This window comes from Ranitomeya imitator, chromosome 1 (genome assembly GCF_032444005.1).
Source record: "Ranitomeya imitator isolate aRanImi1 chromosome 1, aRanImi1.pri, whole genome shotgun sequence".
Classification (NCBI taxonomy): Eukaryota; Metazoa; Chordata; class Amphibia; order Anura; family Dendrobatidae; genus Ranitomeya; species Ranitomeya imitator.
This window is the reverse complement of record NC_091282.1, coordinates 192,333,528-192,350,225: the sequence shown is the minus strand read 5'-3', so window position 1 is coordinate 192,350,225 and position 16,698 is coordinate 192,333,528. Positions and strand designations below refer to the sequence as shown.

Sequence of the window (16,698 nt, the reverse complement as noted above, 5' to 3'; positions counted from 1 at the left end):
CAAGGCCCTTTAGTTTTGGCTGAGGAACATGGGGTGCACGTCACTAGATCACCGGATCTAATTCTATTGGCATCACTAATAGGCTGTAACCCAGACACTGTGCATCTGTGTGACTGGTGACCAATAAAAGCCTTATCCTTGTGCAATATTAAGCAGCCACCCCCTCCACGATTGGTGGGCTGGTATGGGTGCGAGTGATTATTTCATCAGTATTTTTCACCTGCGCTGCCTCAACCTTTATTATGGGGCTATGCATCCTGGAGTGCATTAGTAGTGTGACCTGGTGTTGAATTTTTTATGTCGTTAGTGAACCTCTCCAAAAAGTTAGATATTTCAGACCGCAACAATCAGCTGATCACGGATCTACAAGTGGACGTGCTGATTCTGCGTGCTCTCAGCTATTTGTTTTAATGCACCAACTTGGAAGCCCAAGTGTAATATCTTTTGCATAAAGATGGAAAAGTTAGAAGTTTACAAGATCTGGACCATATGATTTTCCTGCCAAGATGTCTTAAGACGCTGGGATACTGGGATGGTAAAATTAGGTGTTCCTTTGTGGTGCTGCCAAGGTATAGCAATTAGCCGGAGCGGTCACTATCCATGTCGGGAAGTCATAGTTAGAAGTGGTTGTGTAGAGACTAGGGCGGACCGGGAAGCCCCAGAACCAGAGCAGTGGGGATTCGTAAGGTGGCTATGACTTACTTTGTTGTTCTACAACACTCTAAACTTTTCCAAAAACATTTATGGCTGGCCACCTTGTCAACGAAAAAAAGACAAGATTGTCCATGTCTTTTGTGTGCTGATTTTGAAAGTAATTTTGGCTGCAAGGATTAGCATGGTGCGATCCACAAATGACTCTGAAGTCCACGATCAGTAGTGTGACGGCTGCTGACCATGTTCCTGATATGCAGCTTCTTGAGTAGGAAAATCTAAAGTGCGTCTTCTGACAGGTTTGCCTAAATGTTTGTGTTTTGCATGGGATTTCTATTACTGAGCACTGTGTAACATTGTTCTATGTCCAGACCTAACAATAGGTGCAGTGTGAGATCGTCCAGCTTTTCATGAACTACGTATTGTTACTTATGTTTGTCATTTGCAAGTCCCTCATGTTTAGGACAATAGTGGCCTCATGATTTGCAAAACCGCACTCCGTTGTATGGAAATATTTTCAGCGAGCAATGGCCATCTTTGCATTTCATGTTTTTGTATGGTGGGCACACTTTGACGCTGTGATGTTGAAGTTCTTAGTATGGTCTTCTAATGCATGTAGTGTTAGTGTAGTCGCTGTAGTAAGAGCTTATCTTTAAGTACAACTCTGGGTGGAGTTTTATTTTATTGATGATTACCTATAAAATGTAATGGAAAAATGTTTTTCTAAGAAATCTATAAATGGAGTAGCAATCTTGTAAATCCACATGCAAAGTAAGGTCCTGTTAACGCCGCAGGTATACCCTCCACCAGCGGTATATGCTTTAATACACCGCATCAGACAGAAAGAAGATGAACATATTCCCTGCTGTAAGTATGTAAGGAAAATGCTTTCACTTACAGCAGGGTATATGCTCAAATTGTGTGTCTTCTTAGTGGCCAGTGTGACCATGCTCTTATTTTGCATGCATACCAACTTGTACACCAGTTAAGTATTTCGGTTAACTTTATTACACAGCAGTAGCGTCCAGACGTATTCCTCTACGTACCTGTTCCCTTTACTAGGCCAAACGTAGTCTATTTATCACAATATCCCCAAAATTATACATGGCTCCTCAATAACTCATGGAAATTCATAAGTCTGTGACAGCAATACCACAGACAAAGAAGAGATCTAGGATTAGAAAAGTTCATATTTTTATTTTATGGTAATTTTTTTAATGTAATCTAAATAAAAAATTGAACTTTTATAATCCTAGATCTCATTTTTGTCTGTTGATATCTCTGCCAGAGATGTATGCATGGCCAAATGTAGTCCGAGGCTAGCCATACACAATAATGGCCGATTGTTGGGCCGGCAGCCGTCTCCGCTTTATCTCCCATACATGAGCGCTGCTGTTTTCTTTGAGAAAACTGATATGTCGGCTGGCGACTTATCTCAGGTACAACAATGTGATCAGTAGTCTGAAATCGGACATGCACGATTGACATCTTTCCTGACCCCATACACCTTAGACCAGGGGTCTCAAACTGCGTTCCTCGAGGGCCGCAACAAACCATGCGTGTTTTCAAGATTTCCTTAATCATTATGTGTGTAGGTGATTAAATTATCACCTGTGCAGTACAAGGAAATCCTGAAAACATGACCTGTTTGCTGCCCTTTAGGAATGCAGTTTGAGACTTCTGCATTAGACCGTTGGCTGAACCCATCGATATTGACCGGTTGAGCCAACATTAGCCTAATGTGTATGGAGGCCATTACACGGTGGGCCTTCAGGTCATGTTTTCATAATTCCCTTAGTATCGCACAGATGGATGATGGAATTATCATCAATACTAAGGAAATCTTGAAAACATATGTTGGCCGGCCTTGATGACTGGGATTGTAGAACTATCTTGTTTTAGCTATGTTTGACCTCTTCTACATAAGCATAGTATTTTTTGTTATATTTTGGAGAATAGAATTATTTACTTTTTCATATATTTAAACTTATACATTTTTATCTTTTTTTCTATTTTAATATTTTCGTAGAAGAAAAAGTAATGTAAATGCTCTCCAATAACCCATCCGATTGTGCTGTATTAGGGTAGTCGGCTGACTTTAGAACTGAGCTGATCACATCGCGTAACCCAGGTCCATGATGTAGGTCCGTGCTCTCTGGCCGTTGACAGTACCTGCACAAATTTCCTTACCTTCAAGGATCCCAGGCTTGGCCGCACAGATGGCTTCATGCCGGGCTGCCGAAAGAAATACTGCGCCAGGGAATCCGGAAGCTGGGGAAATTGGCGCAGCTTGTGTCCACATCCAGAGAGCACTGACCTAGACCTTGGACCAGGGTTGCAGAACGCGATCCGTTCATCTCTAGTTGATGTGTATTGAAATTGTAAACGGGGAAGTGTATGCAAACCCAGACGTTTACCAAATACTGTATGTCAGCCATGTAGATGGAAGCATAAAATGGTAGACTTTTGTGTAACTTGTTACATATATGATAATTGTATACTGAAAATTTCTACCCAAGGGTAGACTGATAAATGTGATGTGTACAAAACATATTGTGAATATGCAAAAGACGACACTAGGAAAAATGTGTGCTGCAAACGGCCTACAGACATGCTCATGAATATTGGTATACATTGTAATATTTACCCGGGACTTGAAAATATGTGAGCCGTTGCCTGGCAGGAAGCACCATAGATGACAACGGTGACTGTGGTTGTCACTGACATTTCTGCAGAATTAATGCCTTCACCTACTGTATTGATAACGTGCCACCAGCGCACACATCCTTCTCTCTAAGGCCCCCATACACATTAAATAGAAGTCAAACGTCAGTTTTCTGTGGTAAAGACGATGACTGCATCCGTGTTGAATGTTACTGGTGACTGACGGTGAAAAGTGTAAGTGAACAAGTCTCACACATTAATAATTTGATTTTTTTATTTTTTTCGGTGCAGTCATATGAAAATGCCTTGGGACAGGGAGCTGGATTAGAAGCTCACGGTAAGGAGTAATTAATGTGTGTGTGTGTGTGTGTGTGTGTGTGTGTACATACAATACAGACCAAAGGTTTGGACACACCTTCTCATTTAAAGATTTTTCTGTCTTTTCATGACTATGAAAATTGTGCATTCACACTGAAGGCATCAAAACTATGAATTAACACATGTGGAATTATTTTCTTAATAAAAAAGTGTGAATCAACTGAAATTATCATAATCAATCCCTATTAAACTATATCTTTATTGATAATTAGAACCTACACATTGGTTCACACCACAAAATTGACAATATAAACACAAAGACTGTGCTCACGTATGCACTAAATTTAAAAATGGGGTATACTAGTGTCCCTGGTGTGTACTAAAGCCACACCTGCCTGCGGGGGTTGGCACCCTAAGGGGGAGCGTTGTGGTGCCCCCGCTCCACGGTGGCTATCCCTGGGGGCCCTGTTATACCCTGTTTCCACTAGGGAAACCCCCCTGCCCACAGTCTAAGGGTACCACTGTCGATAAACAGAAATGTTCATGCACTGTTCACACATTAAAATCAATAGTATCTATAGAACACAGAAGGCATAATAATGGCGTACTGGTGAGGGAGAAGAGGAATAATTGTCTTTCGGTATACAGGTCCATAGCACTTGTTATAGATAAACTAATTCCAGTGCAACAAGTTGGTCTAAAAAGAGCCAAAATATCCACCCGTATTAATTCCTTTACTTATGAGATGCAGTCAGATATGTTTGCCTACGTCCAAAGTAACATCGGGGGTCAGTTAGATAAACCATACAGATGTCATACAGATCCACAGCGCCTCAACGCGTTTCGCATGTGTCCCGATGCGATGTAGTAGCGGGACACATGCTATACTTGAATCGAGCCTCCTGAGGAGCCCAATGGGGCGAAACGCGTTGAGGCGCTGTCTATCTGTATGGCATATGGCGGGTGAAGGGAGATAAGTGCTCTGATTTAATTGCTTACGATATATCCTGATGACCTTCTATCTGAGGTGATAATTATGCCTGGTTGTTTTTAAACCAATTGGGTCTGAGGAATAGTTGTAAAGTAGGGGGTATATGTGTTTATCTAACTGACCCCCGATGTTACTTTGGACGTAGGCAAACATATCTGACTGCATCTCATAAGTAAAGGAATTAATACGGGTGGATATTTTGGCTCCTTTTAGACCAACTTGTTGCACTGGAATTAGTTTATCTATAACAAGTGCTATGGACCTGTATACCTAAAGACAATTATTCCTCTACTCCCTCACCAGTATGCCATTATTATGCCTTCTGTGTTCTATAGATACTATTGATTTTAATGTGTTGGGGCCTAGGGTTCCTTTAGTTCAGGAACATTTCTGTTTATCGACAGTGGTACCCTTAGACTGTGGGCAGGGGGTTTCCCTAGTGGAAACAGGGTAAAACAGGGCCCCCAGGGATAGCCATCGTGGAGTGGGGGCGCCACAACGCTCCCCCTTAGGGTGCCAACCCCCACAAGCAGGAAGGTGTGAGTTTAGTACACACCAGGGACACCTAGTATACCCCATTTTTAAAATTTAGTGTTTACGTGAGAGCACAGTGTCTGTGTTTATTTTGTCAATTTTGTGGTGTGAACCAATGTGTAGGTTCTAATTATCAATAAAGATATAGTTATATAGGGATTGATTATGATAATACTTTGAGACCCTGGGTATATTTGATTTTTTGTAAATATTCAACTGAAATGATGTCTTATATTCTAGGTTCTTCAAAGTAGCCACCTTTTGGTTTGATGACTGCTTTGCACACTCTTGGCATTCTGTTGATGCGCTTCAAGAGGTAGCCACCAGGAATGGTCTTCCAACAATCTTGAAGGAGTTCCCAGAGATGCTTAGCACTTGTTGGCCCTTTTGCCTTCACTCTGCAGTCCAGCTCACCCCAAACCATCTCGATTGGGTTCAGGTCTGGTGACTGTGGAGGCCAGGTCATCTGGCGTAGCACCCCATTACTCTCCTTCTTGATCAAATAGCCCTTACACAGCCTGGAGGTGTGTTTGGGGTCATTGTCCTGTTGAAAAATAAATGATGATCTAACTAAACGCAAACCGGGTGGAATTGCATGCCACTGCAAGATGCTGTGGTAGCCATGCTGGTTCAGTATGCCTTCAATTTTGAATAAATCCACAACAGTGTCACTAGCAAAGCACCCCCACACCATCACACCTCCTCCTCCATGCTTCACGGTGGGAACCAGGCATGTAGAGTCCATCCGTTCACCTTTTCTGCGTCGCACAAAGACACGGTGGTTGGAACCAAAGATCTCAAATTTGGACTCATCAGACCAAAGCACAGATTTCCACTGGTCTATTGTCCATTCTTTGTGTTCTTTAGCCCAAACAAGTCTCTTCTGCTTGTTGCCTGTCCTTAGCAGTGGTTTCCTAGCAGCTATTTTACCATGAAGGCCTTCTGCACAAAGTCTGCTCTTAACATTTGTTGTAGAGATGTGACTGCTGCTAGAACCCTGTGTGGCATTGACCTGGTCTCTAATCTGAGCTGCTGTTAACCTGCGATTTCTGAGGCTGGTGACTCTGATAAACTTATCCTCAGAAGCAGAGGTGACTCTTGGTCTTCCTTTCCTCATGTGAGCCAGTTTCTTTGTAGTGCTTGATGGTTTTTTGCCACTGCACTTGGGGACACTTTCAAAGTTTGCCCAATTTTTCGGACTGACTGACCTTCATTTCTTAAAGTAATGATGGCCACTCGTTTTTCTTTACTTAGCTGCTTTTTTCTTGCCATAATACAGATTCTAACAGTCTATTCAGTAGGACTATCAGCTGTGTATCCACCAGACTTCTGCACAACACAACTGATGGTCCCAAACCCATTTATAAGGCAAGAAATCCCAGTTATTAACCCCTTCATGACCCAGCCAATTTTGACCTTAAAGACCTTGCCGTTTTTTGCAATTCTGACCAGTGTCCCTTTATGAGGTAATAACTCAGGAACGCTTCAACGGATCCTAGCGGTTCTGAGATTGTTTTTTCGTGACATATTGGGCTTCATGTTAGTGGTAAATTTAGGTCAATAAATTCTGCGTTTATTTGTGATAAAAACGGAAATTTGGCGAAAATTTTGAAAATTTCGCAATTTTCACATTTTGAATTTTTATTCTGTTAAACCAGAGAGATATGTGACACAAAATAGTTAATAAATAACATTTCCCACATGTTTACTTTACATCAGCACAATTTTGGAAACAAAATTTTTTTTTGTTAGGAAGTTATAAGGGTTAAAATTTTTGACCAGCGATTTGTCATTTTTACAACGAAATTTACAAAACCATTGTTTTTAGGGACCACCTCACATTTGAAGTCAGTTTGAGGGGTCTATATGGCTGAAAATACCCAAAAGTGACACCATTCTAAAAACTGCACCCCTCAAGGTACTCAAAACCACATTCAAGAAGTTTATTAACCCTTCAGGTGCTTCACAGCAGCAGAAGCAACATGGAAGGAAAAAATGAACATTTAACTTTTTAGTCACAAAAATTATCTTTTAGCAACAATTTTTTTATTTTCCCAATGGTAAAAGGAGAAACTGAACCACGAAAGTTGTTGTCCAATTTGTCCTGAGTACGCTGATACCTCATATGTGGGGTTAAACCACTGTTTGGGCGCACGGCAGGGCTTGGAAGGGAAGGAGCGCCATTTGACTTTTTGAATCAAAAATTGGCTCCACTCTTTAGCGGACACCATGTCACGTTTGGAGAGCCCCTGTGTGCCTAAAAATTGAAGCTCCCCCACAAGTGACCCCATTTTGGAAACTAGATGCCCCAAGGAACTTATCTAGATGCATAGTGAGCACTTTGAACCCCCAGGTGCTTCACAAATTGATCCGTAAAAATGAAAAAGTACTTTTTTTTTTCACAAAAAAATTCTTTTAGCCTCAATTTTTTCATTTTCACATGGGCAACAGGATAAAATGGATCCTAAAATGTGTTGGGCAATTTCTCCTGAGTACACCAATACCTCACATGTGGGGGTAAACCACTGTTTGGGCACATGGTAAGGCTCGGAAGGGAAGGAGCGCCATTTGACTTTTTGAATGAAAAATTATTTCCATCGTTAGCGGACACCATGTCGCGTTTGGATAGCTCCTGTGTGCCTAAACATTGGCGCTCCCCCACAAGTGACCCCATTTTGGAAACTAGACCCCCCAAGGAACTTATTTAGATGCCTAGTGAGCACTTTAAACCCTCAGGTGCTTCACAAATTGATCTGTAAAAATGAAAAAGTACTTTTTTTTCACAAAAAAATTCTTTTCGCCTCAATTTTTTCATTTTCACATGGGCAGTAGGATAAAATGGATCATAAAATTTGTTGGGCAATTTCTCCCGAGTACGTCGATACCTCATATGTGGGGGTAAACCACTGTTTGGGCACTCGGCAGGGCTCAGAAGGGAAGGCGCGCCTTTTGACTTTTTGAATGGAAAATTAGCTCCAATTGTTAGCGGACACCATGTCGCGTTTGGAGAGCCCCTGTGTGCCTAAACATTGGAGCTCCCCCACAAGTGACCCCATTTTGGAAACTAGACCCCCCAAGGAACTTATCTAGATGCATATTGAGCACTTTAAACCCCCAGGTGCTTCACAGAAGTTTATAACGCAGAGCCATGAAAATAAAAAATAATTTTTCTTTCCTCAAAAATGATTTTTTAGCCTGGAATTTCCTATTTTGCCAAGGATGATAGGAGAAATTGGACCCCAAATATTGTTGTCCAGTTTGTCCTGAGTACGCTGATACCCCATATGTGGGGGTAAACCACTGTTTAGGCGCACGGCAGGGCTCGGAATGGATGGCACGCCATTTGGCTTTTTAAATGGAAAATTAGCTCCAATCATTAGCGGACACCATGTCACGTTTGGAGAGCCCCTGTGTGCCTAAACATTGGAGATCCCCCAGAAATGACACCATTTTGGAAACTAGACCCCCAAAGGAACTAATCTAGATGTGTGGTGAGGACTTTGAACCCCCAAGTGCTTCACAGAAGTTTATAACGCAGAGCCATGAAAAAAAAAAAAAATTATTATTTTCTCAAAAATGATCTTTTAGCCTGCAATTTTTTATTTTCCCAAGGGTAACAGGAGAAATTTGACCCCAAAAGTTGTTGTCCAGTTTCTCCTGAGTACGCTGATACCCCATATGTGGGGGTAAATCACTGTTTGGGCACATGCCGGGGCTCGGAAGTGAAGTAGTGACGTTTTGAAATGCAGACTTTGATGGAATGCTCTGTGGGCGTCACGTTGCGTTTGCAGAGCCCCTGATGTGGCTTAACAGTAGAAACCCCCCACAAGTGACCCCATTTTGGAAACTAGACCCCCAAAGGAACTTATCTAGATGTGTGGTGAGCACTTTGAACCCCCAAGTGCTTCATAGAAGTTTATAATGCAGAGCCGTGAAAATAATAAATACGTTTTCTTTCCTCAAAAATAATTATTTAGCCCAGAATTTTTTATTTTCTCAAGGGTTACAGGAGAAATTGGACCCCAAAAGTTGTTGTCCAGTTTCTCCTGAGTACGCTGATACCCCATGAGTGGGGGTAAACCACTGTTTGGGCACACGTCGGGGCTCAGAAGGGAAGTAGTGACTTTTGAAATGCAGACTTTGATGGAATGGTCTGCGGGTGTCACGTTGCATTTGCAGAGCCCCTGGTGTGCCTAAACAGTAGAAACCCCCCACAAGTGACCCCATTTTAGAAACTAGACCCCCCAAGGAACTTATCTAGATATGTGGTAAGCACTTTGAACCCCCAAGTGCTTCACAGACGTTTACAACGCAGAGCCGTGAAAATAAAAAATCATTTTTCTTTCCTCAAAAATTATGTTTTAGCAAGCATTTTTTTATTTTCACAAGGGTAACAGGAGAAATTGGACCCCAGTAATTGTTGCGCAGTTTGTCCTGAGTATGCTGGTACCCCATATGTGGGGGTAAACCACTGTTTGGGCACACGTCAGGGCTCGGAAGTGAGGGAGCACCATTTGACTTTTTGATTACGAGATTGGCTGGAATCAATGGTGGCGCCATGTTGCGTTTGGAGACCTTTGATGTGCCTAAACAGTGGTAACCCCTCAATTCTAACTCCAATACTAACCCCAACACACCCCTAACCCTAATCCCAACTGTAGCCATAACCCTAATCACAACCCTAATTCCAACCCTAACCCTAAGGCTATGTGCCCACGTTGCGGATTCGTGTGAGATATTTCCGCACCATTTTTTAAAAATCCGCGGGTAAAAGGCACTGCGTTTTACCTGCGGATTTTCCGCGGATTTCCAGTGTTTTTTGTGCGGATTTCACCTGCGGATTCCTATTGAGGAACAGGTGTAAAATGCTGCTGACTCCGCACAAAGAATTGACATGCTGCGGAAAATACAACGCAGCGTTTCCGCGCGGTATTTTCCACACCATGGGCACAGCGGATTTGGTTTTTCATATGTTTACATGGTACTGTAAACCTGATGGAACACTGCTGCGAATCCGCAGCGGCCAATCCGCAGCCAAATCCGCACAGTGTGCACATAGCCTAATTCTAAAGGTATGTGCACACGCTGCGGAAAACGCTGCGGATCCGCAGCAGTTTCCCATGAGTTTACAGTTCAATGTAAACCTACGGGAAACAAAAATCGCTGTACACATGCTACGGAAACGCAGCGGTTTACATTCCGCAGCATGTCACTTCTTTGTGCGGATTCCGCAGCGGTTTTACAACTGCTCCAATAGAAAATCGCAGTTGTAAAACCGCAGTGAAATGCGCAGAAAAAAACGCGGTAAATTCGCCATAAATCAGCAGCGGTTTAGCACTGCGGATTTATCAAATCCGCAGCGGAAAAATCCGCAGAGGACCAGAATACGTGTGCACATACCGAAACTCTACCCCTAACCCTAACCCTAGCCCTAACCCTACCCCTAACCCTAACCCTATTCTAACATTAGTGGAAAAAAAAAAATTTCTTTATTTTTTTATTGTCCCTACCTATGGGGGTGACAAAGGGGGGGGGTCATTTATTATTTTTTTTATTTTGATCACTGAGATTATATCTCAGTGATCAAAATGCACTTTGGAACGAATCTGCCGGCCGGCAGATTCGGCGGGCGCACTGCGCATGCGCCCGCCATTTTGGAAGATGGCGGCGCCCAGGGAGAAGACGGACGGGACCCCGGCTGGATCGGTAAGTATGATGGGGTGGGGGGGGGATCGGAGCACGGGGGGGGATCGGAGCACGGGGGGGGGAATCGGAGCGCGGGAGGGGTGGAACGGAGCACGGGGGGCGTGGAACGGAGCACGGTGGGGGCTGGAATGGAGCACGGGGGGGTGGAACGGAGCACCGGGGGGTGGATCGCAGTGCGGGGGGGTGATTGGAGCACGGGGGGAGCGGACAAGAGCACGGGGGGGAGCGGAGCACTGGACGGAGGGGAGCCGGAGCAGTGTACCGGCCAGATCGGGGGGCTGGGGGGGCGATCGGTGGGGTGGGGGCACATTAGTATTTCCAGCCATGGCCGATGATATTTCAGCATCGGCCATGGCTGGATTGTAATATTTCACCAGTTATAATAGGTGAAATATTACAAATCGCTCTGATTGGCTGTTGAAAGTGAAACTGCCAATCAGAGCGATCGTAGCCACCAGGGGGTGAAGCCACCCCCCTGGGCTAAACTACCACTCCCCCTGTCCCTGCAGGCCGGGTGAAATGGGAGTTAACCCTTTCACCCGATCTGCAGGGACGCGATCTTTCCATGACGCCACATAGGCGTCATGGGTCGGATTGGCACCGACTTTCATGACGCCTACGTGGCATCATGGGTCGGGAAGGGGTTAAACCTGACAGGGCACACCTGTGAAGTGAAAACCATTCCCGGTGACTACCTCTTGAAGCTCATCAAGAGAATGCCAACAGTGTGCAAAGCAGTCATCAAAGCAAAAGGTCGCTACTTTGAAGAACCTAGAATATAAGACCTAATTTCAGTTGTTTCACACTTTTTTGTTAAGTATATAATTCCACATGTGTTAATTCATAGTTTTGATTCCATCAGTGTGAATGTACAATTGAAAATACAGAAATATCTTTAAATGAGGTGTGTCCAATCTTTTGGTCTGTAATCTATCTAAATATATATATATATATATATATATATATATATATATATATATATATATATATATATATATACATTTTTTTTTTTTTCCCCCCACAGGTAGATTTAGAAGCAGGATAAAAAAAAATGATCATACAATTTAGACCTGTTTAAATCTTATTAACTGCGCTAATAGTGATGGTATAAGATTAGGGTTAAGTGAGACCAGGTTCAGATGAGTGTATTACTGGCACATTTTTGGCGCCTGTATCACAGAAACAAGTTATAGCGCCATCATGGGTAACATCCCAAAATGTCAGGCTCCTAGGGATCTCTGAAGCCATCAGTTCAGGTCATTATATCCACGATCGGACCAGGGCAGGTGTCCGTATTGTGGGTGCACAAATGTGCCCATAATGTCATCTGAAATCAGCCTAAATGAAATGTGTAATTGGTATCCATGATGTGATGTACATTTTCCCAATGGTGCTATGACAGTAGATTTTTCTGAGATTTGAAGAGGTCGCTGCTCTCTGTTCTTTGGCAATTCTGGCTTGAGCTAATGATCCAAGTAATCAGTCAGGCCAGTTGTAAAGACAATGTTCATACATGGTGAATTTTGTGACCCGTTCCGGTTTGAGACTGGGGTATTTTATACCTTTTATTACATGTACTGGAAATGGTCCACAAGGAACTAAAACTGCGCCTGTAAAGCTGCAAATTGGCCCTTTCAAACTTTGGAGAAGCCATATACCAATCTATAGCAGAAATCCGACTTTCCCTTGTGGTTTTCTGCCATTGGTTTCCTTTTGAGCTGCAATTGTTTGGTGCTAATATTGATGTGAACATGACATAAGTCGAAAACATTGAGGAAACTGGTTCTAGTGAAGCTGACAGCTGAGCAGGGGAACATGGCTTACCGTGGTCACACTATTTTATTCTCTGTTTGAGATCGCAACCAATTTTTATGTTAATATGCTGCAGCCTCCTCCCCGTTAACATCTGATAAAGAGTATCTTGGGCTAAGGCTGCCATAAACCTTCTTACTTCTGACCTCTTATACACGTGCCAAACAGTTGGGCAGGTTGAAGTCCAGCATGTCCAATCCTTCTGTTCCCTGGCAACTGTCATAAGGGGAGATTGGGTACCCCACAAAACAGATATGGGGGACATCTGGTCCTGCCGACAGGTGCGGTCTACATTCATGTCATGTGCATAGCACCTTCTCAATTTTGATTCTCTCAATAAAAGCATTAAATCTCTGCACAAAGGAAATAATAAATGAAAAATAGATATCTGCAATCTGATCCAGGTGACACACTGCTGCACTTCACAGTACAGTACTTGTTACCGTGAGCTTAAGCCCGAGGGGAAGAAACTGTAATGCAAGATTCGGTCATTCTTGTTTGGGCAATGGCAGATTTGTATACATGGCTTCAAGTAACATAGCTTGTCACATGTGTGCTTGTGCATCTCTAATTTATAAACCTGAATAAACGAGTTGTTTTTATTATGTGGATATGCCAAAAATGTATTTAATTAGCATAAACCTTTAAGGAAATGTAAAACTGAACACCCTATGGATACACAGTATTCATATGTTGTGGTTTATTTAGGATATCACGTAATACAAAACTACAAATATGACGACTACAGGAGTTTGTAGTCTGTAACTATGGAGACACATACTTCTGCATAGTAGCTGAAGATACCAAATAGTAGTTGAACAGTATTTGAAAAATTGCACCTCAAGCTAGAAGTCTGAGCGATGCTCAAAAGATATGATTCAAAGTCTATATACATGTTATTTTACCAGTAGAATGTAGGGGGAAAAAAATCACCTTTTGGATGTGTGATATTTTATTCCTCATCATGTTGTGATTGGTCCAATGCCATCGGTCTTTGGACTTCTAGTAAAAAATGAAATTTGGGAATTTGATAGTTAATTGCAACACCAGGAAGGAAAATACATGTACCGTAATTCTGGAAATGACAGGATTGATAAACATGTTAATGATATGCAAATGATATAATTCCACCCAGGAACAGCTGACATGTGTCGTGAAAGATGTGGTCTTTGGCGTTGAGGGAGAGACACGACATGCGCCATACATGTACGGTGCATGTCGTGAAGGGTTTAAATGTAAAATAAGTAATAAGACATATTAGAAGGTTTATTATCAACTTTATTTTGTTTTTACATACTCAGTAGTAATGTGTCTGGGATCTAAATTTAACTTGTAGCGGCATGTCCCTCACACTTAAAGGGAACCTGTCAACAGGATCGTGCACAGTAACCTACAGACAGGGTCAGGTCGGCGCCGTTATACTGATTAAAATGATACCTTGGTTGATGAAATCTGTATTGTGGTTGTTGTGTAATCTTTATTTACAGTTTTGAGTTACTGATATGCTCCTGCTCTGGGGCGGCCTGTGGGGGTCTTCATGTGGTGCTCTAATTAGGTATTCACCAGTATGGCTTCTGACAGGTCACTGATCCCTCACTGACCTGCTCCCTATTTTACATACTGATTACACAGGGGAACAATTTGAAAAAAAATTTCTGTTGAGTTAGGTTTTTGAGCTGATTTATACTAAAATTGGCATGCTGATTCCAAAAATGTAGTCAGTTTTTTTCTAGCGCGTCAAGTTTTTCCTCCACAACTTACCTGCCAGAGAAGCACAATTGCACTGATATCTGTAATAAGACTTGTTATCTGATTACAATTCGACTCCTATAGAGCTACGTGGCAACTTGTAAGAGTAGTCATAACTTTGTCATGCCTATTTCTTATATATTTCATTTTTTGTTCATATTTGTACTATTTAATAAAAAAAAACACTTTTTAGGTACAGTAGTTTACATAGTTTTGAGAAGACAAAAATCCTATAGTTCAAAAACTTGATGTGATAGAGAAAAACTGAGATCATTTCTGGATTCAGCATCCAAAAATTAGTTTAGAACAGTTGCCTGACCTAACTCCTAAAAAATTGTGTTCCCCAGTGTTATTATATGTATTGGAAAAAAAATCACCCTCAGCAGGCAAGCGCCTGTGCTGTAGCATGATCACCTGTATAATGTGCATTAAATTGTTTTATTTTGTCATATACATTGATTAAAAAAAAAATTAATCTTTCTCAAAATGGCGCCAATCCAATAGATGCTACTGCACAAGCACCGCTGGTACCATTTTCGCCTCCAAAAGACACTCCGCTTTTCGACCAACTTGTATGGCCCCTGCCACTTGGCCGGAAATTGATTTTCAACCGTGGGGATCAACACCAATACTCTGTTTCCAGGGCTGAACGGTCTCGGCCTGGGCCTCTTGTGCTTGAAGAAGGCTCTCCTTCACGATCGGCATCTCCCTCGCGATCCTGTCCTGCATCTGGGCCTCATGCTCAATGATACTTCGGTGGGGTGTAACCTCTGCTTCCCAGGTCTTGGCCCGAGGGTGCCGTCCGTATAACAACTCGAACAGCAAAACCCCTGTAGGGAAAAAAATAGTTTTGTAAATTTGTTGGAAAAATGAGAAATCCGATGGTCAACTTTTAACCCTTCTAACTTCCTAGCAAAAAGAAAAATTGTTAAAAAAAATTGTGCTGATGCAACCTAGACATGTGGGAAATGTTTATGAACTATTTTTTGTGACATATCTCTGAGGCATAAAATTTAAGAGTTTGAAAATTGCTAAATTTTTGTCAAATTTCCGTTGGTTTTTTCACAAATAAATGCAAGTTATATTAAAGAAATGTTACCACTGTCATAAAGTGGGATCCGTTGAAGCGTTCCATAGTTATTACCACATAACGTGACACTGGTCAGAATTGTAAAATTTGGCCTGGTCATGAAGGTGTAAACAGGCCTGGTGTGTGAAGGGGTTAAACCATCCAATTAGCGTGACTCCAATTTGGGTTCCTACCACTCAGATGTCTGCCTGCTGAGCAGACTACTGCAGCTCTTTGAGGTACTCACAAGCATCCTAATGGATAATGTTGTAAATGTGGTTCTCTGGATCACTTAGGCTAGAAACTCTTTCTTTATAGAAGCACGTCCACCTCCCATCTGCTCGCTTTGTTTGTGTTGTTATTGCTATATGCCAGCTTACATTAATAGATACAAAACAGAGGAATTTTAATCTAATGCTTACAAAACCTATTCCCCTAAAATCCAATTTTATTAGAATAATTAAAAGACACAAAACCCCAGGCAAACCAAAAAAATAACAACCATTACCACTTACCCGCAAAACTAGACATGCAAAGGTGCATATCCTTAAAATAAGATGACCTATGAGGTGAATCTATCAAGGAGTGAAAGGGAACCGGTCACTACCTACCACATCAAACGCCCTACCTGGGCCCTAATAAGCTGCCAACTTGGGTTGTGTAAATATAGAACGGACCCACCATTTGTCTAATAATGTAACAAAAATCAATGTTCACGATAATGATGTCAGACCCCAGTTTTATCCCGGCCTAACCCAGAGGTTGGCACCCTAGGTACAATAGGCACAAGTGGAACCCGCTTAGTGATGTTGATGGGTTATATGTGAATTGAACAATGCCTCTCCCCCACCCCACCTTAAAGAGGACATGTCACTTGCCTAAAAAAATCACGTTGAAAACCTTCTAAAAGTCCCAGCATGCTCTATTCTACCTGTCTTTTCTGTTTTGCGCTGTGTCACTCTATTGTGGAGATATTCAGATTTGTTGATTTTTGGAGAGCAGTATGTGAGATCTCTATAATTTTACTGGATGTTTCTTCATAGTCTCCAATGTGAGAGTGCTTTTTTACCCCTCCCTCACAGATGCTTTCAATCACTGCTCGGCAGCAGACTAGCAATCGCAGACGTTCGTGAGTTTACACTGGCTGTATTTGAAGGATTATTAAACACCCTGTTGGGCTGTGAGGAGAGATTTCACATACTGT

At 42.3% G+C, this 16,698-nt stretch overlaps 1 protein-coding gene across 1 annotated transcript in view; it reads left to right on the top strand.

Annotated features, from left to right (window-relative positions):
• The window catches only part of PGGT1B (protein geranylgeranyltransferase type I subunit beta), a 61,248-nt gene that overhangs the window by 35,279 nt on the left and 9,271 nt on the right, over positions 1 to 16,698 (top strand). The window contains exon 6 of the mRNA XM_069753040.1: positions 3,607 to 3,652. Coding sequence (XP_069609141.1) covers positions 3,607 to 3,652 — 46 coding nt within the window. The remainder of the gene's footprint in view (positions 1 to 3,606; positions 3,653 to 16,698) is intronic.